This window comes from Phoenix dactylifera, chromosome 7 (assembly GCF_009389715.1).
Source record: "Phoenix dactylifera cultivar Barhee BC4 chromosome 7, palm_55x_up_171113_PBpolish2nd_filt_p, whole genome shotgun sequence".
NCBI lineage: Eukaryota > Viridiplantae > Streptophyta > Magnoliopsida > Arecales > Arecaceae > Phoenix > Phoenix dactylifera.
In genome coordinates, this window is record NC_052398.1 from 5976357 (window position 1) to 6002016 (window position 25660).

Consider the following 25660-nt stretch of genomic DNA (forward strand, 5'->3'; position numbering starts at 1 on the left):
GATCAATGCATTTTCATCAAACTAATCTAATTCATTGAAGCTAATTCTATATTTTTGCCTGTCAACATATCCAGTGTTGCTAAATACTTACCTTTAATTAGGAAAAATGATATCCACTATTTACGTGAATTTGGTGAAAATTCTGGTTCACTAAAAGTTTTGCATTCTTCCATTTAAGTTCATGCTTGTAATATAATTAGTAGGCGTTCTTTCCCAATATTTACTCTTACCTTTTATCAAATCGCTAGATGTTCGTGCAAACCAAAATACTTGATCTAGTGTGGTACCTCAATTATTGCGACGGATTGGAAACTCCTTTATCTAGACATAGATTCTATTTTGTTCAAAATGTATGCGACCTTTTTGAATCTTTTGAAAGTCTTTAATGCTCGATTATGGAAATTTCTCAGAGCAAATTGTGTTGCCCACTATCATGTATCCTCGAAAATATTTTCCTTCTTTTCCACCAAGCTTCAAAGATAATAGAACTCTATCCATCTATGCCATCCACACCGAATATTTCTATTTTAAAGCCAAACATATGCTTCAAGCACACTGATACCTAAATTTCAGCTAGATATGTCTGATATATCTTCAATAAATTAAATCCGTTCAGAAATTAGTTGCATGTCTGCTTCTAGACTGCGTCATCCATGTGGAAGACCGCTAGGATTCGAAAACCCGTCCTAACGAGTAATGGATGCGATCCTGCCTATTCCGTGAATAAATCGTCGGTCGCCGAGCATCTGCCACGCGTCCTTCGGACCAAACAATGGGACACGTGGCACCGTCGAGCGGAATTGCATTGACGTCTCTTGTAGTTGGTTGGCTCTGCATTGGATGCGGTTTCGCGTGGGAATTGGCGTGCGGCGGTGAGTAAATAGCCGGCAGTTTTGAGGGCATTAACGAGGCCAAAAAGAACCGACCCAAACTGGATGTTTGGAATTAAAGTTCGAATTACACCCATCAATCATCAACTCACCGTCCCCACATTTTCATTATTCCAGGGTTTTGGTTATTTGCTCGGCCTAACACGCCTTCAACACACGCCCAAATCCTAATCCAATGAAAGGGATATTAAGCGATAGGTATCTCGGGTGCCAACATGGGAACTAAATAACATATGACGACGCTTGTAATGTATAAAATAAAAATAGAAGTATAGAATGTATAGTTGATCGAGCATAAAATTTAGTACAATTCTTATAAAAGAGAGAGCGAGAAAGAAGATGGTAGGGGCAGCTTTCGATAAATAAATGCCCTTTCGAACCTGATCCAAAAGACCAAACCAGGTAGACCACTTTGAATCCAGACCTCGTTCCAATCAAATCTATCATATACATAAATATATGTATTAGATTAGACTATTGACAAAGACTTTGGTGATTATATTGGAGATCCGGAATTGAAAACTTTAGGGAGTAAGAACAGTTTAGAAGTAATCGGATAGGGTCGCCCGCAGAGTCCATTTCTCAACAGTAAAATGATGTTGATCAAAGAGCAAAAATTTTGGTTGATTCTTGTACAAAAAAAAAAACCATGTGGAACAACCTTAAATGATGATACGCAACTTTATTTCAATATCTTACTCGAAATTTAAATATCTCACGATTCTAATAATATTTTAAGATAGTACATCAATTTAAATAAACTCTAATCTACGATAATCTGTGCCAAAATTATGCTAGTCGCTCTTCAATATTGAACTCCGATCATGCTAGTTCTCTAAATATGTAAAAATAAGAAATCGTATAATAATCTAGACAGCCCGGTAAAAAATGATCACTTTAGCAAAATAAATCAAACAATCAAATAGATAATAAGTTGTAGAAAATAAACATATGTGCAGTATTATCATACGAATCAAATCTTTCCCAAAAAAAAAAAATAAATTTCTGTTCATAAATTCTAATTGTTTCAATTATTTAATTCATTTTATCAATCTTGAGCTGTAACTACATCTTTTCTATGGCAGGGTCATAATACTACGCATCTTCTTGCGCTGAGCTGCGCATCATCTTGCAGCAAAGTCCTTCGGGACTGTGTATTTGCTTGCGGTATGTCACGTATCATCTTGCAGCACAACTTTTAGGACAAATTATGTGCCAATATTTTAGGAAAAATAGAATCAGGGGATGGAATGGAAGATTAGATGGAGAATGTGTCTTAGGCTGTTATATGCGAGTCATGATGGTGTATATTTTTCCTTTCCTTGTGTATATTTATGTCTCGCGGAAAGTAGGCGGAAAAGAAAGATAGGGTTAAGGGTATAATTGAAGATACAGAGACTCAGCAATCATCGATTAATGTCAGCAAAAATTTTCTGCTATCCATGTAAGCAGTTTCTGCTATCTAATTTAACACATAATCATCGATTAATGCCAGCAAAAATTTTCGATGAGAAAAATTGACCAGAATTAGAGAAAGAAATAATGTTAAAATAGTTATAAAATAATATGAATCAAATTTGAACATTTTGATGTTTGGAGACTCCTTAAAAAGCAAGCCAAAATTTAGAGAGCTAAAAATATAATTAATTCTTAATACCTTATTTATCGATTCTCAATGATGTACTTACATTTGCGTTGGTTTGATTTATCAATCTTTACTTAAAAAAAAAGCAGGAATACCGAGAAGCCAACAGATAATTCGGCTGGGAAAGCAGGAAATCTAGTGGGATTGTGTAGGGGTGGCAAAATATGACCCGACCCGCCAACCCGACCCGTGTTCGACCCGCCATAAACAGGTTTGGGTTTGGCTTAAACAGGTTCGGGTCGTAAACAGGTTGACCCGTTTAACCTGTTTATTAATTGGGTCGGATACAGATTTTAAATTCCTGACCCGTTTAACCCGTATAACCTGTTTAATTGTTGGGCTGATAAATAAGGGCCAGCCCAACTCCCTGTCTCGGCCCGTTTTCACCGCCTCGGCCCAACTCCCCGCTTCGGCCTGCATTCACCGCGAGGTCCACGGTCCACCGTCTGCTTTCAGCCTTTCACCGCGAGGTTGATTGGATCGTAAAGGCGTTGCTAAGGCCGTAAGGCGTTGCTTCTCCTTAGGTTTAGCCATTTAGGGTTTGTCTTTGTGAGCGCCGCCCGAGCTCTATTCCCTCAGTCCCTCTCCCCTCTCCTAGTCTCCTCTCCTCCGGACCTCCGCCTCCGCCCTCTCCTCCCCCTTGCCGACTCCTTCCGCCTCCCCGTCGACGGCGACCGCGGCGGCTCGACGGGTTCCTGGGACGTCGCTTCCGCCTTCTTGGGGCTTTTCGTCGTCTCGCGACTTGCCGGCGGACGGTGACTGCTTTGTCTTCTCCACGACGACGGCCTCCGCCTCCCGCTCTATCCGTGCGTTCTCTCCCCTTCTCCGCTAGTAGTATAGTCATGCTATCTTTGATTTCCTTCTGCCATCTCTTTCTGTCTCTGTTTCTTTGTCTTGAGGATCTTGGATCTCAAAGCGGCGAAGGACGTGAGCGTGCTCTATCTTTTCCTCAAAGCGGCGATTACTGCGGAGCAGCAGGTATGCCGGTGGAGGGAAATGGTTTGGTTTTTACTTCTTATGGTTTGATTCATGGCGAAAGCTAGGGCTTCCAGATTTTCCCCCCCATCCGAATCGAAGCCGTCGATGATTTTCGGAGAGAAAAATTTAGGGATGGCGCCCGTTTCCATTTTCTTTTATTTTTTTCAATAAGAAAATTGTAATCAGTTAATTTCTCTCCTCCCCTTGTTCCTCTCCGTGTTTTCTTTTTTTTTAATTTTTGGTTAAATTTTTTTTAAAAAAAAATTTGCTCGACTGTGTTAATATTGGTGGATTTATCGTAAATTATGTTGGCACTGTTCATGGCTTATATGCTAACTATCTAATTTAAGTCCAATAGTTAAACAGGTCAGGTTGGGTTAAACGAGTCGGGTTGGGTTAGACGGGTTACCTATTTATTAAACGGGTTAAACGGGTCGGGTCGGGTTACCCATTTAATAAACATGTCAGGTTCAGGTTGGAATTTTCTGACCTGTTTAATAAACAGGTCGGGTTCAGATTTATGATTTTTTGACCCGACTTACATCTGATCCGACCCGTTTATGTCCGATCCGATCCGATTGCCACCCCTAGGATTGTGGGATGTCCCTCGTGGCGATGGTCCACTCCCGTGCACTCCTCCCCCACCCCCAACCATCAAATCCACCCCTGGGTCCCATCTCACAACTTGGCCTCCACCTTCCGCTTACCAGCTTCCCGGCCCTCATTTCCACGCGGGAAAAACGTCAGCTACTGATACCGTAGCACCGTTCTATCCAACCAATTATTCTCCACCCGACGCGTGTCCAATAAACGCGACATTCGTATTCCTGACGTGACACGTGCCCATCGATGGAGGCCGAAGTCTGGATGGCGCTTTGGTTCAGGCTAGGGAGCTCGTACGATGACGGCATCCCTGTCGTCACGAGATCACCAGATTAACGAATTTGCCCTTCTCGGGATCGCATCACGAAGGACGAGTGCCCGTAGCCATCTGCGAGGCGTGGCCCTTAGTCTCACGGGACGGCAAGCCGCGAAGGTCCTCCGCGACACGGTAAAGCTTATTGCAGATAACTAGATAAGATTGCGCTAAAATGCCAGCAAGAAAAAATTGCCCACAACTATCTGCAAAATTTTCTGACCAACCTACCAAAACTCGATCCAGCAACATCACCATATAGGGGCAATCTCGACATTCTAGCAGATTAGATCATCCATCGCTAGTTCGCTACGAAAGCGATTGAAGTCGCCTACTCTCGTGATTAATCCGCCAATCCCGGCCCCTGTCACCCCGTGAGACACAAAATAACGGCCGTTTTAATGTTACATCCGTTTCAAATTCCTTTAACCGTCATTTACAATGCGAACCAGCAACTTTACAGGAAAGATTTCGTGTGTATGCCAAGGAATTAATCCTGATGATATTATCATTGGATACGACTTTAACTTGCTAAATGGCATAATTATTCGAGTCTAGGACCCGCTATCAGCTATCTTATTTTGGCTTAAATGAGAGTTAAAATGGAATATCCGGTCCAAGTTCATAATGCTGTTATTAGTCGGTAGCATAACGGCGTTATTAGGAGTTGAGAAGGACGGCAGACGTTAACAGGGGCGCGGTCACATCACCGGCCGCGACGTTGATACGTTAGCAGTACCAATCTTCGCTTCCCCTTCCCTTCCCGAAGGGCCAAGGCTCGCAATGTCGCCCGTGGGTCCCACATCGGCACAGACCCAGGACATCCGCGATGGCAGATATCCGCCATTTCCCTAAAATTACGTTAAAAATCAATTTACGTGGCCGCCAGCCCTCCACGTATCCCTGGGGCTCGTCGCCGAACCCTCTTCCCGCACCAAGTAGATAGAAACCCTCCCCAATGGAACTCCCCCACCTCAGAAAGCTAAATCACACACGGAGAAAGAAATAGTGAGCTAAAGAAGAAAACAGGAGGAGAGAGATGGCAAGCGAGACGGAAGGAGGGAAGGGAGGGTATTGGGGGCTGGCGCCGAGGAGATGCGACTCGTGCAAGGGCTCGCCGGCGCTGCTCTTCTGCCGGGCGGACGCGGCGTATCTGTGCGGCACGTGCGACGCGCGCGTGCACAGGGCGAACAAGCTGGCGTCGCGGCACGAGCGTGTGTGGATGTGCGAGGTCTGCGAGCAGGCGCCGGCGAGCGTCACGTGCAAGGCGGACGCCGCCGCGCTCTGCGTCAGCTGCGACGCCGACATCCACTCCGCCAATCCCCTCGCCTGCCGCCACGAGCGCGTCCCGGTCGTCCCCTTCCTCGAGCCCGCCGCCTCCGCCCTCAAGTCCGCCGCCGCGGCCGCCGGTGGTGGGGGGTTCCTCTTCAAGGGCGCTGACGACTGTGACGAGGAGGAGAACGAGCCGGAGGCTGCGTCGTGGCTCCTCCCGGACCCTGTTCCCCCGAACCCTAACCTCAAAGGGGGGACGATGGAGGCGCCGGAGCTCAAAGCGGCCGACTACTTCTTCTCGGATGTGGATCCGTACCTGGATCTGGACTACGCCTCGTCGATGGACGCCCGATTCCACCAGACCGACAGCGTCGTCCCCGTCCAGGCCAAGGCCGTCGGCGGCCCCCCGCCTCCGGCCCTCCTCGCGCTGGATGGCGACGATTTCACCCGATCCAAGCCCTCCTATAGCTCCTACACTGCCCATTCTGTGAGCCACAGCGGAGGAACCGTAATAAAAACTTTCTATCTTCCAGATTTTGGAATTAATTCACGATCTCTTGCCTATTTCTGAAATTGCTGGAATCGGAGCAGGTGTCGTCATCGGAGGTGGGTGTGGTGCCGGACGGGAGCTGCGGCGGTGGCGGTGGCGTGGGGGCGATGGCGGACGTGACGAATCCCTACGGCGGTGCGGGTAGGGCGGGGAACCCGGCGGCACAGATGGACCGGGAGGCTCGGGTGATGAGGTACCGGGAGAAGCGGAAGAACCGGCGGTTCGAAAAGACGATCCGGTACGCGTCGCGGAAGGCCTACGCGGAGACGCGGCCCAGGATCAAGGGGCGGTTCGCCAAGCGGACGGAGATCGAGACAGAGGTCGACCGCATGTATTCCTCCGCCGCGGCGGCGGCGTTCATGGTTGACGGCGTTTACGGCGTCGTGCCGTCCTTCTGATCTCGGGCCAAAGCCGGGATCTCTGTTGTAAGATGTATTAATGTTTTTGGCTTTTATGTACTCCTTCTCAAGTTCTCATGCCCTTCTCTATCCTTGATATATATTATTTCTATGTTTTAAATGGCCTTTTTTGTTTCCCCGATCGGCGAGAAAATTTAAGTACAGTTTGGGCGGATAGAGCAGGATGCCTTTTTCCTTTTTTAATCTTTTCTCCCCTTTCTTTTTAGACTTTGTCCTTTTGGCTTTTGAGATCAATCTCTGGAAGGCCATTGGTAGTTGGTTTCCTTCTCCATTCTTTGGGCTCGGGAGTGGAGGTGACGACTGGGGCTTTAGGATTCGTGTCGCGCATGGTACGGTCAAGGCTTTTCCTCGCTGGCACTGGAAAGTGATCATAGATTGACGCGAATCTGACAAGGCTGCGGTAAACCAAATCTTGTGCTGCAAGTCTGCAACCGGGAACGTGAACGTAGGGAATGGATTCTTGAAGGAATAGAATGGGAGGCAAGGTTTTGTTAGGGTTACCGATACGCCATATACGCCTTTCATTCTCGAAGCGAATAGTTTGGGTGCTACAATAGTGTGGTTGATTAACCTTTTTTAATCCGTTGGTTTGATAATGGCGTAAGGTGACAAATTTAAATCTTAACCAGATTCAACTCATTAGCAAAATGATTTTACTATTACTCTGCTAATCTTGAGACTCGATTTGGTTTTTAGTATTCCATTCAGTTCTTCTTGCTACCTCCCACGTTGACCTTCGCCTCCTATCACTAGGTGTTGTTATAGGGAACGGTATATAGGTCTGCTTGAAACTTACAAGAGACATCTTATTTCTTACAGTTTGGAGACTATCGAGGCTGGGTGGTGTAGGCACAGGTGCTTTGAGATTGGGATGAATGTTGCTGTGATTTTCCAGTTACTTCACTATTGGGATGCATCTGATTTTATTTGTTAAGGTCTTGGTTGTGTAGGTCTGTGCAACGAGGTGGCTCAGCACAAGCTTCCTAACACGCGAGAACGTGACTATATAGGTCTATGTAGCCACTCTGTGAAATATTTTTGTGGGCACCATTGTGCTTCCGTCCGTTTGGCTTCTCTTGAGATGGGCCGTGTTTTTTTTTTTTTTTTTTTTTTTTTTTTTGCTGAAAACGGATATTTCATACAATACGTGTACGAATACATCCAAGAAAATCAAAATAAAGCAACTCGCGGAGCGCATGTGGCAGCTCCTCCTCCCCCGACCAAAGGGTATACCCTGAGTGATGAGCCGCATGGGCCGCCACCCAATCGGCTGCCCCATTAGCTTCTCTAAATACATGTTGAGCCTGAAAGGCTCGCTCATCTCCCATCATGCTCCCTATGTCGCGGATCAAAGGGTGGTCTGTACCATCACCCGTCGCCCCCCTCCGAATCCATCCGATGACCGTGGTGGAGTCGCCCTCCAAAATGATCGACCTGGCTCGCAGGATCATCCTCGCATGGCGCACGCCCGCCCAGGCTGCTCGAAGCTCTGCCTCCGGAACCGACGTATCGAACAGCTGGCAGCCACCTGCTGCAACTACCCTGGAGTGCGGGCCTCGTATAACAAAGCCCGCACCACCCCGCGCACCGCCGTCCAACACCGACCCGTCAAAATTGACCTTGAGGAAACTCGGGGGTGGGGGCTCCCAGGTGAAAAACACCATATGGTGGGCTGCCGAAGCAGAGGGGGGGCCCCAGGTGTCCCGAGCTGTCAAAGGTCTGTCTGAAGAGGTGGTGGGTACAAACTCAAGGGCCTGAACACGAGCAAGCTCCGCAGCAAACCTCGGTGACACCCTGCGGTCGCCGAGAGTACGAGCATTTCTTGCCAGCCAAATCTGGTGCGCTGTGCAAGTCGCTCTAATAGCCTCCTGACACGTCCCGGAACTGGGTAGCCCCTGTCGTATCATGTGAAGGAACTGTGGCCTGTCACTCCGGGCCTCTTGCGAGATCCCGGCCCACTGCCATGTCAATCTCGCCCATACACACTGAAAGAGCACATGGTCTACCGACTCCACAGCCCCACACGCTCCACACTCTGCAGGGATCCCCCAACCACGCCTACTCAGCGCAGCTCTCGTCGGAAGGCGATCCCAGAACACCTTCCATAAGAAGAGGGCTACCCGCGGGTGGAGACCGTGCCTCCAGATCCATGTGCAATCCGGCCCCCTCTCCCGTTCTGACTGGATGACACGGGAGAGGTCTCCTAGCCTAACACTGGCCTGGCTCGATGTGCCCCATACCCTGACATCCCGCCCCCCACATCCTGGTAACGGAAGAGACCGGATCCTCGCTGCGAGGTGTACCCCAAATAGCTGTCGAAGTCTAGTATCATCCCACTCTACTCCACCTCCTGCCAAAAGGTCGCTAACCCGTAGTCCCTCTACTGCCTCTACATCGACCATGGTCGGCCAACGCCTCAATGGCACGGTGTCCACCCATGGCTCGCTGGTCACATCAATGCTCTGCCCGTCGCCGATCAGCCACCTGGTGCTCGCTAATGCAGTCGGTAAGTGCCTCACAATCTCACGCCACATGAAAGAGACTCGGCGGCCCCTCCATGCCCCCCCTAGGCCCCCTCGTCCATATCGGGCTGCCATCACCTGACTCCATAGGCTATGTGGCTCAAGTATAAACCGAACTGCATGCCGAGCGATGAGCGCCTCGCGCCTCTCCATCAGGGACTGCACCCCAAGACCGCCCTCACTAATAGGACGGCAGACCTGCTCCCAAGCCACCAAATGCACTCCATGGCCTCCACCGTGTGAGCCCCACAAAAAACTCCGAAGAAGACGCTCAATCCTCAACAAGGTCGTCTTTGGCATAACAGTGTTGGCCATGAGATACATCGGTATGGATCCCAACACTGATCTGACCAAAGTCAATCTCCCCATCATGGATAGGGAAGATGCTCTCCATCCCTCAAGCCTGCTCTGTACCCGCTGCACCAGGCCCGAGCACTCTGCCACTCGCGGTCGTCGGCCGGTGATGGTAACTCCCAGGTAGGTCAGCGTCCCCTCCTGCTCTGGTATCTGCAGTAACCCCCGGATCTCCTGTCGAACTCTGGACTCCGTACTGGGGCTGAAGGTAATAGCTGACTTCCGGAAGTTCACTCTCTGGCCAGACGCTATGCAATAGTCCGTCACCACCCTGCGAAGAACCCGTGCCTCAGCCACTCGTGCCCTGGTCAAAAGAAGACAATCATCAGCGAAAAATAAGTGGGAAAGGGGTCGGGCCCCTGGTGCCGGACTATACGGCACCAGCTCCCGGCTAGCGCAAACTCTCTGCAAAGCTCGTGACAAAGTATCAGCACAAATAATAAACAAGTATGGAGATAAAGGACATCCCTGCCGTAGCCCCAATGTGGACTCGAAGAAATGTGAGGGCGTGCCGTTGACCAAGAGGGAGAACTTTGGTCCCCGTACGCACCCCATGACCCATCCGATCCACTGTCTGTGAAAACCATATGCCTCCAGCGCCTGCTCCAGAAAGCTCCACCTGACCCTATCATAGGCCCTCTCCATATCCAGCTTGATGGCCATCAAGCTGCGCCGCTTCGGTGCTCTCTGAAGATCCCACATCATCTCCTGAGCCAACAAAACATTATGTGAGATATTTCTACCAGCTACAAACGCCCCCTGCTCCTGGCTAATGATGCCTGGCAAAAGGGGCTTCATTCTGCCCACCATTATTCTTGCCACGACCTTATATAAAGTCGTGCACAAGCTAATAGGCCTGAAATGACTAGGCTCAACCGCATCCGGACGCTTCGGTATAAGCGTAACGAAAGTGGCTTTCCAGTCCTCCGGCATAGCAGCCCGGGAGAAGAAACACTGGATAGCCTCCACCACACCTCGGCGGAGAATGCCCCAGTACTGACGAAAGAAAAAAGGCGGAAAACCATCGGGCCCTGGGGCTTTGTCTGCTGCCAGTGCCCAAACTGCCTCCTGCACCTCCTGTGCCAGCACCGGTCGGATCAGGGATGCCCTCTCGACATCACCAATACCCGTCTCCACCCTCAAAGGGCGGAGCCCATCACTGACCTCCTCATCCTCCGTCCATCTGGCGCGGAAAAAGTCAAATAAGGTCTGTCGGACCGCCTGCTCGCCCTCCACTCGGTGGCCCGAGTCATCCCGCAAGGAATGGATCATGCTCCGCTGCCTCCGAATAACCGTCGACCGATGGAAGAAGCTGGTATTACGGTCGCCCTCACTCACCCACTGCACACGGGATTTCTGACGCCAGAAAATTTCATGCTGCCGTAGCAGGGAGTGGTGAGTAGCTAATAATCCCCGAAGGTCGGACATATCGTCCTCCGGGAGTACACCCCCCAGGTCTTCTCTCCTCTGCAACTCCGCAATCGAGGACTCTACCCCCTCCAAACGTCGGAATATGTTGCCCACAACCTCACGATTCCAACGGCGGAGACGCCTCTTCGTCAGCTCCAGGCGGCACGACACCTGCTGCATGGCATCACCACGCACCGGAGTACGCCACGCGTCACGAACTACGTCCCACGACTGGGGGTATGATAGCCAAACCTTCTCAAAACGGAAGGGGCTATGGTGGACATGTACCGATGAGGTGGATAGCAGCAGGGGGCAGTGGTCTGAGGCTATCCGGGGCAGATGCCTGACCCGGGAAGTAGGGAACCGGAGGACCCAATCAGGGGATGCTAAGGCCCTATCCAGACGCTCCCAGACTCTAGCATTACCTGACTGGTTGTTGCACCAGGTAAACTTTTGTCCGGAAAAACCTAGGTCTACCAGGCCGTTCCGCAATATAAAATCGCGAAACTCCCTCCTGTCCAGCCTATCTGCAAAGGCTGCACCCCCCCGCTTCTCATCCTCACCCTGGATACAATTGAAGTCACCAACCACCACTACCGGAACACCCTGAGTGGTGATGTTGGTGATCTCCTGCCAAAGGACTCTCCGAACTCTGTGATCCGTACTCGCATACACACCACACAGTACCCACGGAGCTGCTCCCGGTTCTGAAACTATCATGACTACCTGTTGAGGGCAATTGTGGAAAGCATCAATTGTCGCCACTCCTCGCCGCCAGAGGACCAGAATGCCTCCCGACAGCCCCCGAGAGTCAACTGCGTAGGTCTCCCAATCCCTCTCCAAACGTCGCCTCAAACGTCCAAGTCCCTCTCCAGATAATCGAGTCTCGCATAGGAAACAGATCTCCGGACAGTGTGTTGGATGCGGTTTCTGGTGCCTTTATTGCAAAGGCAGTGAGGGATACTGGATGCATGAGAAACATTCAACCTTTCTATCATTTTAAAAAGCTGCTTTTTCTTTGCACCTTTTCTCTTTCCATTCTCTCTTTCTAGCTTTTCTCCATGACGTGCCCACAGTGTCACAAACGTTGCTCCTTTCTCTACTCACTGTTTTGGATCGGATGGTATGACATAAAGTTGGAGCATCTTTAAACTTGGGCCAGTTGGCTTTGATGCATATCTTTGTGCTAATTAATGGATACAGCTTTTATTCCTTTAATCGATTATATGTCCAAGAGTCTTTGGTTGGCTTCTTTGATAGCACAAATTCTTTTTCAGAAAATTGATGGCACCAAAGTTGTTCCTCATTACATGGTCTTTAGCCACCTTCGAAATTTGCCAGGGATGATGGATCTGCATTTCACTTCACGGGTTGATATCTTACTTTACTCCAGCCAAGGGTAGCAGATGGAAACCTTTTTTGTCGCGAAATCATAACACATGGCATTGAAACAGATGGAAATAAAAACTTTTGACAGGCATGCGTATCACCATAATTTAGAAACACCAAACAAGTTCACCACGTAGTTACAAGTCAATCTTAGTAATTTCTAAACAACTGCAAAAAAAAAAAAAAAAAAAACCCAAAAAACCAACTCCAGGCCAGCCATCAATTTACGAACAGATGGCTAGTGGCGATAATAGCAGTCTGTATCCAAACTCCAATCATCCATCTCATCAATCTGGCTTTCAGGCACGCTCCAGCTCTGTGCCACTTTCAGGTCATCGCTGTCTGGAAGGAGCTGCAGTACCTGAATGCAATTCTCAGATCTAAGTTCTTGATATCCTTGAAAACGATCTGTAGCTGTGAATCGAGATGAATCTTAATACTTGTGTATGTCGCGTCTTAAAGAGTGCACTTCCACAAGTAAACCAGCCTGAGGCCCCATGGTTGCCATGCGATGGGATTTAATATATTCATAAAAAAAAATTAAGTAGCTGTTTTATTTTTCAAACAAACGACATTTACTCTACTAATCTGATATTTCAGGATTCCACACTTCTGCTGAATTGTAGCTTCAGCATTAAGTGCTATTAGTTAAGGAAAATTTAAACCAGTATGATGATAACAATAAGTGAAATATTGTTGCTGAAGATAACTTCGCTTTACACTTAAAGTAGGCGATTTTCTCGTCGTAAACAAATAAACAGTGCCTATTATGTTCTATATTCTAATTGAGTACTAAGGCCTATAAGATATCTTACCACTGGGAGGAAGGGGTGTTTATAGGAAAAGAAGGCAGTAAGACACAACTCTTCTGAGCTTTGTTTCTAAGTGATCAATTACAGAATTTTCAAGAAACATGTGATTTACCTCACTCATGGATGGACGCCAGATAGATGTCTGTCTCACGCAACAGGAGGCAGTAAGCACTAATCTCTGCAACTGACCCATATCATATTTACCTTCAAGCTTTGGGTCAGCTAGTTCAGCTATTTTCCCAGACTCTATAAGTGGCTTGGCCTGTACAAAATTGAATTTATCAGCAAGACGGCAACCAATTGACTTAGAACAACAGTAAGACTGGACAAGTTTTATATATATATATATATATATATATATATATATATATATATATATATATATCTCACTGACCCAAAGGAGCAGGCTCGGCTTCGATGAGTCCACAGGCCTCCTGCCAGTAACAATCTCCAATAACAGAACCCCAAAGGCAAAAACGTCAGTCTTCTCATCAACAATCCCATGCATGAAGTACTCTGGCGCCAAATACCTGCTTGCGTTTCAGAAACATGGTTCAATTTTAAAATGCTCTATAGATCCATTTTACTGCTCTGTGTTACATTGACTAAGCTCATTGTCAGATTAATGGATTTATAGAAGGCTTGAGATATCGATTTAACGATGTCACTGCTCATTGTTTGAGGTTTACTTGTTTGAAGTAGTTGTCTTTGATGTTTCAATCAGTCATTATAGCTTTTCCATTCTGTATCTCATAAACTTCTTCAATGTAAAAGTTACTAATTATTTACCCAAAAGTGCCTTCTATTGGGATGATATAGTGATGAGTCCATTGCTTTGGAAGCCATTTTGCCAGTCCAAAATCTGAAATCTGGAAGAAGAAACTCCTGATCAAGCCAAGAAACATAACATATATATATATGTATACATGCACACCCTGCTAATTCTAATTCAGACTAAACTAGGAGGTCCTTCACCTGGGGTTCAAAGTCTGGCCCAAGAAGAACATTGGAAGCCTTTATATCACGGTGAATAATTCGGCGCCTGCAGCAGTTGTGAAGGTAGTGCAGGCCTCTAGCAATCCCTATGGCTATCTTATATCTCACTGACCAATCGAGAAACTTGCCATCTTTACCTGAAAACATGATGCAGAATCTAGGTTTACGTTGACTTTGAAGAGCAATGGAAAGAGAGAATGGGTGAATCCTCACCATGCAAAGCTGACGCCAAGCTTCCATTAGGAGAGAAATAAAAGATCAAATGAAGTCCATTCTCAATGCAGCAGCCTATCAGGAAGGCAGCGTTTGGGTGGCACACATGCCCAATAATGCCTATTTCCGTGAGGAATTCTTTCTCTTTTTTCTCACTGGTGTTGCCTTTAGCTAATCTCTTCACCGCCACACTTTGGCCGTCATGGAGGTTTCCTTTGAATACTTCTGCATATCCTCCTCTACCGACCATATTGTCTGATTTCCAAAAATTAATTAATAAAATATGAAAAACACTGTAATAATTGATGCAATATTCAGTAGGAGATGGCTAGAGATGTAGATTCAAATTGGTTCAAAAATGTATACAATTCAAGCACAGTAGAACTATATTTCTATTGTTTGATATATTGAGATGGGATTTAAAAAAAAGAAAGAAAAGGCATAGGATGCTAAATACTTGTATCTCTATGGTGAAAATAGCGTAAATTAGAAAAGTCCTGAAGGGAAAGAAGAAAAGAACGTAATGTAGAATGATACACAAGTAAAAATTATGAATGCTGGCAGAAAGTTGGTGATCTTCATACCAGGATGGAAGTTATTTGTAGCACGGGAAATCTCTTCATAGCTAAAGCATCTCCAAGAAGGCTTTTGGTCTTCAGCCTCGGTTGAACACACATCAGTCTCCTTTCCAACCAATTCTTCTGTTGAACGAAAGAAAGGAAACAATAGCTTGACAAAAGACAGGCGCCTCCAAATGTTCGTGTGACTGCGACTGCTATTTTCATTACTAGATGGACTCAAGCACTCCTCTCGAGCATGGTTCTCTCCCTCAGGTCCATCCAGAACAGCTCTCGGTGAGTTCTTCTCGCAGATACTTTCACAGGATGAATGCCTCTTTTCTTTCTTGGGATTTGACCCAAAAAACTTCTGCAGAGGTGACAGGGCCTTACCAACATGGATGTTTTTGGTATTCCAAGTAGAGCTCAATGATCGGTTTCCTGCGGTGGATTGACAAAATTCAGATTCTGATTTTGGAAAACATTGAACATGATTCAGAAAATCAGAGTACTCATACCTTCACATGTTAGGGACCCCAAATCGGTGTCATTTTGAGGCAGACCTTGTTTTCCAACGGCAATAACCGAGCAGCCTTTAGGAGCATACTTGAAGCAATACTTCGTGATTTCAAATGAATTTCTAAGGCATAATTGAAGCAAATCTTTGAGACATATATATATATATATATATTTAACAAACGAAGAAACTAATGCACAAAAAAAAGGTCATAAAAAAGAGGAAGTTAGCACTCTACTTGATAACTTGAATCATAATTTATCCATTAGAAAATATGTGGAATGAGAAGAATGAAACCACCTAATCTAGGTGTAGGTGGCAGCAGCCTCACCTTTGAGATGAATTCCTTGAGCCACCAACAAGAAGAAAGTTGGCGTCTATTAATGCTGCCTCATCAGTAAGGCCCCTTCCAATGCTCGAGCTGCTTCTGACTTTTGCCTCCAACTTCACCTAAAAAAAAGAAAAAGGAAGTCGTTTTACAACAAATTTCACCGAATCCCACAGCATAACCTAATGAGCGATAAATCTTCCAACAGTTAACCTGCTTAATTTGGCAGATATCGGTGAACTCTCCAAGCAAGGAAATTACGAAAGCTTTTGCTTGGCGAAATGTAGTCTTGTCAGAGCTAATTTTCTTCTCTCCTTTCCCAACTGTTACAACCATCAATGTAAAATGGCATAAGAATCAGTGCTCTAATAATCTAGCAAGCATTCTCACTGTCACAATGTTCATAGATGCAGGCATCTTAAACACAAAACAACTAATAGAGTTGGCAGGATATATCGATTTAAACCGACCGAGAACATGCAAGGCGACGATGGTGTCATTTGGATGAGCTGCATTTCCAATAGCCCATGAAAGAAGCTCGTTGCTGGCCCGTCCATCAAGTGAAATACCAACTAGTATTTTATCGGAAAGAGCGCACTCCTCTGTGGAATCCATCTGCGGAGCAGAGAAGTAGAGCTGTTGCTTTCCTATGACCGAACGAGGGACACAATGTCGCTATGAAGTTTGAAATTTGTAGAGCAGAGGATTGCATGGATGGAGATGTGAGGAGGTGGGCAGTGGAGACCACAACTTGCCGTCATTCAAACTGCCTTGCTTAAGAAGCATAACAGAGTAAGAGTGGAGGAGGAGGAACAGCGTATGAGTTTGTTTGTTTAGTAGATGGAGGGAGTGATGGTCTTCTCATTCCTGCATTGGCCTACACAATATAATGCGTTGGTTGGTGAGTGGTTTGGGGTGGAAGCAAAGACTTGGAGATTGATTTTAACTTGCTGTTGAAGCCAAAGCATGTGGGCAGGGGACGTGATGGCAAGGTCTATAAGCCACTGATTAGCCTTTAACTGTGCAAGGATGCCACTTCTCCATGGAAATGAGAGAGCTCTGGTATTTTATGGATTTGTATCACTGACGTGGCAGGAGGGATGCAAAAAGGTAGGGAATAGAAAGATTGGAGAGAAAGATTTCCTCCTGGTCGGTTTGTTTTTGGGCCCAGCAATAGGTTCTAAAGTGGTTGATGGGACGACTACATATATATTAGGAGCTTAGTGGATATTGATATTTTTCATTGTAATGGAACTTTGCTTGATTGAAGTAGGCCAGGACTGATGAAGGCCCCAATGAGGTACTGCAAATTCACATCTTCGAGCACAAAAAAAATGTAGATACGGGCATCATGATGTTCGGGAAGCTCTTTGACATATCTTTGATTAGTAAATTTCTCTTTCACTAGAAAAGATATATCTTACCTGCAGGACTTTTGGAGGTGTTTTAATTCATTTTTTTTCTTTGATAGAATATAAATAGATTAGCCTTTTTTGTTCTTTTTTTTGTCCTTTTGCTCGTACGTGGAATTCTTAATGAGTTGCATAATTTAGAAAAAAAATCATAAAACTCAAAAAACTCATTTGGTTCACAAAACGAGAAACAAATTTGGCCAGTAAAATAATAAAAAGACTTTTTATTTGGTTGAAGCTTTAAAAAGAAAAAGATGAAAAAGTAATATTTTCATGAAAATAAAATTTCATGTTTTATAAAAAAGAAAAATCTATTAGGAACATTGGAAAACTACTTTTCCACCAATTAGAAATTAGATTTTGCCCTGTCAAATACTTATTAAACACTTCCTAAAGTCTAAAAATGGACCCTCTACCAACCACGGAGCTAGGGCACTCTCTGCGTGGAAGCAGTTTCCATTATAACCTTTAAGCGATTGGAGCTAACATAATCAACAAAATCTCTGCCCAGTCTTTTCGAGCGTCCGGGTCAAAAGCTTGGACCCCAAAATCGACCAACATGAAAAGCCCTTGACCCAGAGCCTGACCACGTAAAGGTCAGTTTAGGACAGGTCATGCCCATAATACATCTCTTCTTAGCCACAAGTGCAATTTTTATAAGGAGAAGATATGTCACCAAATTCTTTCTCCTGGCATTTGATTCCCCTCCTGGTCTGCTTGCCCTTATAATGTATAATTCTTTGGGATCTCGGACTATATATAATGTCATCACCCAATTAAATGGTTACGGACTAAGAAATGGCATGAATTGGTGACCATACCTTAACATAATACGCAATCAAATGCAAATTAGCTACCATCTCTCGTCATCCTTCTTGATTGCACGAGAAATTTGCAGGCATTGAAAGCAAGATTGTCGCATGTAGTGTCGATGTACTAAATAAAAAGATGATATTCTTATTGACGCAAGAGTGTAGGTAGAGCTACCAAGTTAATGACAAAGTCTGCATGGGGCAACCCACGGGTCGGGAAAGGCACACGGAAACTCGAATATTTTCTGATAAAAAAGGGGCCCAGTAGAGGCTGCTACGTGGGTGGGTTCCTCCCCCCAATATTGTACCAAAAAGAAAAAAAGACAGTCTGAACTTATTCGCAACCTATTTTCTAGGTTAGCACGTGCAAGAACAAAATGAATTATTCTTTGCACCGTTCTACTTTCATGCTTGTTTATTTTTATTAAAATGAAAAAAAAAACAAATAGACTGGAAATATCATAAAGAGACTGTAAAAATACAACGTTCTAGCTTCGTTCAGGTCGTCATCCCTAACATGAACCTTATTTTATCCACCACCTAGTGGCACGAGGCCCAATACGTGCAAACGGGTGGCCCATCATGTGAGTAACAGCAGTTGAGGTGAGCTGGGCTGGTCTCGGCCCAATGAATTATTAATAGATAGATCACCTTTAGCCTCGTGTAACCATTGGCACCGGATGGTAAATTATAATTTCCTTCGTATCTGAAGTACTTCGAAGTATTCCATTGATCATAGTGCCATGGCAAGTTTACAGTCCTGTTTGGTTGTTGGGCTCACGTTATCCGCCGATAAGTTGAACTGCTGGTGGCAAAGCTGAGGCAGTGAACCAGAGAGATTGGGGAGTTCATGCAATGGTAGAAAGTTTTATAGCAGATTGTCCTAATTTTTTGGGATAATACGTTCCAATTAAAAGGTTATTTACGTTATCTTTAAAATTTAGGGATTATAAATTCATTGGCTCCCAATATTCTTCTTTCTAAACTAGACTCCTCGCCTTTCTTCGCCTCACCGGACCCTTGAGTTACAGGCGAATGACTCTTGCCGCCATCCAAACAAGGCTTGCGTGCCTAAGCTACACCAAATCAAGCCGCGAGGATCAATGCAGCAGCCCACTATCTAAGAACTTGTTTGGTTCACGAGAAAAAAATTTTCTCACCGAATTTTTTTTTTTTTGATAAGCTAGTTCTTGACAATATGATGCCTGTGAATATAGTTGTAGTATGGTTAATAATGGAAAAGAGGCATATTTCAGAGTGTCTTATGTTTTGCTGGATTTTTTTTTAAAAAAAAGTTGTATGAAATTTTTATTATATTTCTAATAAAAAAATATTATTCATGAATTTTGGTTAATTTTTAACCAGTGGGAAAGTAACTTTCCTATGTTACTTATAATTTTTTTTATAAAAGATGGAAATCGTATTTCTTTTTTTACAACGATTGCGCACGCTACTCTGACGTGGATGTAACCAGTAGAATCAAAAAAAAGATAATGACTCAAAACTAAGGGAACAACCTCCTGGTCTGTCCAATGGGCCTCTCCTGAGTGCTGGGCAATATAGGCGGCGGCCCCGTTTGCCTCTCGGTACGCGTGCACAGTCTGAAAGATACTGCAGCCCTCCACCATCCGTCGAAGATCGCGAAGCAGGGGATTACCATCCTCCCTTCTCTCCTTCTCCTGAATCCAATCAATCACCATCGCGGAGTCCCCCTTGAGAAGAATGCACTCCGCCCCCAACACCCCCCTCATATAGGAGATGCCTTCTCATGCCGCCCTGAGCTTTGCCCCGACCACTAATAAGTCGGCGATACTCCACCCCACGGCAACTATCAATCTAGAGTCATGGCTCCGCATCACAAAGCCAATATCTACTCTGTCCCCATCATCAAATACAGTACCATTTAAGTTCACTTCGAGATGGCCTGGAGATGGGGGCTCCCAAGAGACATAGGCTATCCTGGGTGCTGTAGTAGCATGAGGGAAGTCCCAGATGTTCTTGACCAACTCAGAGGAAACTGACGTAGTAAATCTTATTTCTACAAGGATGCTACTTTTTCATCTATTTTTTAATTTTTTTAAAATTTTTACGTTGACCACACTTTGTTCCTCCTACTTTCGCAAGCCAAATGTGTCATAAATGTAATAATCCTGCAGTTATAAAAGAGGAAAAACACCATGCAGCGCACCTAATAATAAATAAATCACTGGCAGTTCCTTCATCGGCACAAGAAAAATAAACAAGAAGAAGAATCTTGGAAAACGTATCACAATTTGTTAGTCCCCTTCACCATATTTACCAAAACAGACCTCGCAACTATGGCTGCTCCCACAAAATCTAGTACACGCATCAAAATTACAGTCGAACACCTAAAATCTTAGAGCTCCGGCATGAACAATTACAAGCCCATTAACCACCGAAGATATATTTGCCCAGAAGGATTACGTTCACTCACCACCCGCCCACATCTCATGCATCAACCAAGCACCATTTTCGTCCTAACCCCGTACACATTGCGATAAACGTTGCCCTCATTTCCAAAACTTCCCTCCTCTCTCGTATCATCACCAGCATCATAGTCTTCGAAATCCACATCAACATCACTGTTCTAATCCACGGTCATGAAGTCCTCCCCGTACTCGTTCTGTCTATCTTCACCCCATCCTCCCCTTCTTCTTCTTCTTTTTTTTCTTTTTTTATTTATTTATAAAAACGGCAATTTATATAGCTCTAACATAAATAGATCCTGCCAAATCACGAAAAAATAAAAAGTACAAAGAAAAAAAAATGTTTCCTGTAGATGTCTCGAAAAAATTTTTGGAATGCCGAACAACAAAGAGGGCGACCCAGTGACGCCGAGGGCGGCAGCCATCACTCCATGTTTAAATTGTTCTTTAACTTAGATTTATGATTCAAAAGAAGGCATGCTGAAAAGAAAAATGCCAGTAGGCCAAAAAAAAAAAAATAAGAAGAGGATGTTAGCGAACAGATTCCCTGCATCGCCGGGTATACAGCGTTGCACAAGGAATTGGTGGTCCATCACCCAGCCCGTACGCCAGCTGTTTGGAGCTATGGTTATGTGTTGTAGCATTGCACTTGAGGGAAGGTTTTGAGCTAAGGGAGCAATTAAGCTAAGTCAAAAAGCAAAAAGCCCGAGTTTGATTTAATTTAAAATATTTAAGCTTAAAATTTTACTCAAGATCGATCGAAGTTTAATATCTAAATTTAAGCTCGACTTGATAAAAAAATAAATAATATTTAAAATCGATTTGGGCTCAAATTCAAATCTTGATCATAATTAAAAATATAATTTAAATAAAATATAACATAATTTATATTTAAAACATTAAATTAAATATATATTATAAATAAATTATATATATATATAATATTAAGTTTGTAAGCTTTGGAGCCAAATATTTTATTTTTCAAGCTTTAATTTAAAAATTTTCCGAGGTAGTTGAGATTGGTAACTCACGAATGCCTGGGCCTGGCCCATTTATGCCGCCAGTTGGGAGGGCCTACGGCCTCGAAAGAGACAGGACGTTTTTTTTTTTTTTTTGGTACAACAGAGACAGGACTTTCAAAGAAGACAGGACGTATGCACGCACCTGTGCTCGCTAAAGAACATGAGAGATTTATAAAATGATCCACAGACTTCTGCCAAAATATCGGTATTGACCCTTAGCATGGTTACCTTCATCCTCCTATGGCTGAAAAAAATTGAGAGTAGAGCAAAAATTGCCAGGAAATAATGCTGACCTCCAATTCTTTACGACATTAGAATTGCTTTATAAAACAGAAAACAATTGTTAAAAAATCTTGAATCTATTGCATTATAACTTTTCTATTGCTCCTTAATTGGGGCAGCATGTATTCTTTCTATTGATTGGAGATTAAGTTTAACCCTCAATTATTATCTAAATCCATGAAACTAGCAATGAATACTTACAAATCGAAATTATCTTTCTTCAATTAGCTCCAAACTACTACCTATCTCAGTTTCCAAAATTTCATACAACCGAAGATGCAGGGAAACACTAGTACAATCATTTTTGAGCCGTGATTGACCATGTAAATTGGGAGTTATGCAAGACTTTACGGTAGTAATCAAAACTTTTAGAGTTGCTTATTCAATGGTGCATATTCAAAAATCTGAACCTGAATAATTATAGTATAGGTAGGTCTCTCTCTCTCTCTAAATTGCAGGTGCTCCAAAAAAAAGATGCAGAACTTGTAAGACCTATAAAAATAGTTATACTATGAAATTTATGATTTACTTGAATTTAAAACGATAAAGGTTATTGCTATTTTTAAAATAAGAAGCTATGAAATATATTAAGACGATTTTATTAATTTTTTTCACCATAAATAGAAAAGTAATTCCAAAACTCTCAATGTCACAATCTTCTGCATGCTTTATCTCAAAAAAATATTGTGTACATGCCCTGCCATCCATTTTATGATTCTTCTTTTTATTTTTTTGCGATAGTTTTTATAACTTGCACTAGTTCCACCAGAAACTTGCGTTAGAATTAAAGAGCACATATTACCTTGCCGAATAATACCTATCATCTAGGTTAAAAATATTATAAAATTATATATATGTAAATTAATCAGATTTTTTATTTGACATCATACATCTTCATGTCCGTCTCCTGTTTTCAGTACAAGCAGCTTGATGACTCATAAGATTCTTGGCATGGGCCAAAAGAAAAAGCTCTATGGTTATTTAAAGATAATCTTACTGTATATAATAGGAAATCTTTAGAAGTCTTTCCATGCAATGAATCTTCAAGGGACTTTAATAATCATCTCACATATCATTCATCAAAGTAGAAAAAGAACATATTGTGTGCTTCCTATCCAACTTCCACAACCTTCCTTTATTTTTAGGGAAAAAAATAAAATATCATATTTTTCCAACATTGATACCCTATTTAAAATACTATTCTACTTCTATTTTTTTTAAAAATTGCAATCATCTTAAAACTAAAAATGCATGCCCATCACATAACCGTATAAGGAACGACAATAGATCAAACATGAATAGGGCAGGGCTGGTAGAATTAAATAGAGCAGGATAGATCAGATAAAATTATAAAAATTAATATTTTTTAACATATAAATTATTTTTTATTTTAAAAAATTATGAAGTTATAAGTTTGGGGTGGATTTTTAATAATTTTTTTTATCTATCTTATATCCTTCATGAGTTCGATAAAATTTATTTTACTCATATATCCAATGGAGCAGAGGAAATTACGACGCTCAACGGGGATAAAATAAAAGTAAGGGCACGCCCCGGGTAAAAAGAGATTAGACGGGACAAGTGGGTCAATTCGCCGGTCAAGGATGCTTCTGGAACCGCCCTCGCGCAATGAACCTGACGCGTCCCTGACACCGATTTCTCGTCAACAGTAACACCCAAAAACCGCACAGGCGGCAGTCCGCAAGAGTTTGATTTTGACGCCGTCATCTGCCGGTTCGCGCTCTCGCCTCGCCGCGTCCCCCCCTCCCGCATCGAAACCTCCGGCTGGTCTCCACCTGCCCCCTTCCATCCAACGAAAACTCGCCGCGTGGCGCGCATTAACTCCGTTTCAACTTTCCGCCTATCCAGATTACCTTCCCCTCCCCCAAGGTTTCCTCAGCAGCAAAACCGCAGGCGCCCAGAAGGAAAGAAGTTTTTAAGATGTCCGCCTTTCCGTTTCTTTGTTTGTTTTTCTCGTGCTTTTAAAGTAAACTTCTATTTATTTCTAGGTTCAAGCGATTGCTGAAAGCTAAAAAAGAAAATAAAGCCAGAGAGAAATGTCTGGAGCCATGGGTTGCTACATGCAGAAAACAATGGAGCAAATTAACGATGCATGGAATGGGTGAAATTGGTCTTTGTCGAAAGAAGGGAAAACGCACGGCAAATGGCGGAAATGTGCCGCCGTCTTTGGCTCATTCGTCTAAATCAGTTCCGAGTTCTGCAAATTTTAATAGATTCTGGCAATCTAGAAGTCTGAGATTATGTGAATAGAAAACTAAAAAAAAAGACAGAGAAATTGTGGGAACAAATCTTTCTCCATTCCAGTCCAGCTCAAATATTCACAACACCGAGTCAAAATGTTTCTTTTTTTTTTGAGAAAAAAAAAAAAAGCAAACTCTAATAAAGGAGGAAAAAAAAGAGAAAAAGAAGAGGTATATTTCAGTGCTCTTGATTCTGGCCATGGCCTTGACCTTGGTGGTTCTGCTCACTCTCCTCCCTCTGGGGTCTGATTCGGCTCAACGGATGGTGCGTTTGCCGCGCTTCCCGGCTTCTTCCCGTTCTCAACGTTCTCGCTCTCGGCGGTGTCAACAGGTTGGTCGCCGTAGGAGGCGGCGCGGCTGGAAATGGGCGTGGCGAGAAAGGTGGGCTTACCAGCCATGATGACCACGATCCGCGGCTCGAAGCTCTCCGGCGGTTTGGCGACTGGGTCGGCACCGGGCTTCCCACCAGCGCCCCGATTCTCAGTATCGCCGTCTCCGCCCTCGAAGTAGCCGGAGAGCTTCCAGTAGGAGCAGGCAAGGATGAAGAGGGCGAAGGCGATGAGGCCCAGCATCGCCGCCAGTCCCCCGAAGAGGTACGGCACCGGAGAGTGCCACGCCGAGTGAGGCACCGACGACGAAGGTGGCGGCGCTGCCAACGCCGCCTCTCCGTTCACGTTGAACCCGGCTCCCGGCCTCATGCTTCCTCTTTCTGGACCTCTTTCTTTTTTACCGTAAAAGAGGGGAGTGGGGAGCTTTGGTCGTGGTATTGTGGATTGGGAGATGGAAAAATAAGGGGAGGGCTGAGGGGTATTTATAGAGGTGGCTTTACAATTTATGAGGTAAAGCTTTGTTTTACTGATGAACCCACCATGGTTATGTGGTAGTGATTTTTCTTTTTCTTTTTTTTTCTTTATAAACATTAACCTTTTAAGCTTCAATTTTGAAAAAAAAATGGTATATTTGATGATAAAAAATAAGCTTTTACTTTATCATTATTTTTATTTTATAAATGATGATAAATTTGCCATAATGTCGGATGCAAATTTAATATGACTGAAGTCCATGCATATGATATGAACATTAACTACTTTTTGTGAATTCTGATGCATAAGATTTGATCCACGCATATACAAAATCTAAATCTAAATATATGGGTATGATTAGGCACTAAACTTAGAACAATTAACCAACATAGATGGATGTGATAAAGATAGACAAGGACCAATATAGTGCATATGTACATCTCATATCAATTTGATTTGAACATATTAATTATAGCATCGGCACCTTCGGTCACCTAAATTTGATAGAAATTGCAGAAAGAGAAGATTAAGGTGAAACTCAACCACAATATAATCGATAATACAAAAAGAAAGCCAATCAGCAAGCTAGTTCCTTTTGGATAGGTGATAGGTGTAAGACATGCATCTAAAGGAATACGCAAACTAAGAGATCAAAAGAAATTTGGGCATGACATAAAAACTATGATGACAAAACTAAAATCAACATTAATTTGGACATGGCATGAAAATTTTGATGGTGAAACTAAGTGACTACAAAAAAACAATCATCTTCGATCCCAACACTAGCCCATGGTCTGAGGTATACTTTAAGCCATTCCATATGGCAACGAGCTTTTTTAGACCTGAAATGCAA

At 44.0% G+C, this 25660-nt stretch overlaps 3 protein-coding genes across 3 annotated transcripts; 1 reads left to right on the forward strand and 2 right to left on the reverse strand.

Moving 5' to 3' along the window:
- Positions 1-5382: 5382 nt before the first annotated feature.
- Positions 5383-6785, forward strand: LOC103707107 (zinc finger protein CONSTANS-LIKE 4). The gene is made up of 2 exons (XM_008791474.4): positions 5383-6209; positions 6293-6785. Exons 1-2 carry the CDS (start codon positions 5469-5471, stop codon positions 6647-6649), a joined length of 1098 nt encoding a protein of 365 aa, XP_008789696.2. The 5' UTR covers positions 5383-5468; the 3' UTR covers positions 6650-6785.
- Positions 6786-12023: 5238 nt separating this feature from the next.
- On the reverse strand, positions 12024-16749 carry LOC103707134 (probable receptor-like serine/threonine-protein kinase At5g57670). Its single transcript, XM_008791510.4, has 11 exons — positions 16239-16749; positions 15982-16091; positions 15772-15890; positions 15442-15563; positions 14951-15364; positions 14367-14621; positions 14133-14290; positions 13947-14026; positions 13552-13687; positions 13270-13419; positions 12024-12706 (listed from the first exon to the last, which is right to left on the reverse strand). The coding sequence occupies exons 1-11, from the start codon at positions 16381-16383 to the stop codon at positions 12584-12586; spliced, it is 1812 nt and encodes a 603-aa protein (XP_008789732.2). The 5' UTR covers positions 16384-16749; the 3' UTR covers positions 12024-12583.
- A 7290-nt stretch (positions 16750-24039) lies between these two features.
- On the reverse strand, positions 24040-24778 carry LOC103707108 (protein GLUTAMINE DUMPER 5). The gene has a single exon (XM_008791477.3). The coding sequence runs from the start codon at positions 24700-24702 to the stop codon at positions 24229-24231; it is 474 nt and encodes a 157-aa protein (XP_008789699.2). The 5' UTR covers positions 24703-24778; the 3' UTR covers positions 24040-24228.
- Between the last annotated feature and the right edge of the window lie 882 nt (positions 24779-25660).

Excerpts from the sequence above, each read along its gene's own strand:
- LOC103707107 (XM_008791474.4), top strand. The coding sequence starts at position 5,469 with ATGGCAAGCGAGACGGAAGGAGGGAAGGGAGGGTATTGGGGGCTGGCG. Across the intron at positions 6,210-6,292 it reads TGAGCCACAGCGGAGGAACC|GTGTCGTCATCGGAGGTGGG; the intron begins GTAATAAAAACT and ends GAATCGGAGCAG.
- LOC103707134 (XM_008791510.4), bottom strand. The coding sequence starts at position 16,383 with ATGGATTCCACAGAGGAGTGCGCTCTTTCCGATAAAATACTAGTTGGT. Across the intron at positions 15,564-15,771 it reads TCAAGGAATTCATCTCAAAG|AAATTCATTTGAAATCACGA; the intron begins GTGAGGCTGCTG and ends ATTATGCCTTAG. Across the intron at positions 15,365-15,441 it reads GGGGTCCCTAACATGTGAAG|GAAACCGATCATTGAGCTCT; the intron begins GTATGAGTACTC and ends AATCCACCGCAG.
- LOC103707108 (XM_008791477.3), bottom strand. The coding sequence starts at position 24,702 with ATGAGGCCGGGAGCCGGGTTCAACGTGAACGGAGAGGCGGCGTTGGCA.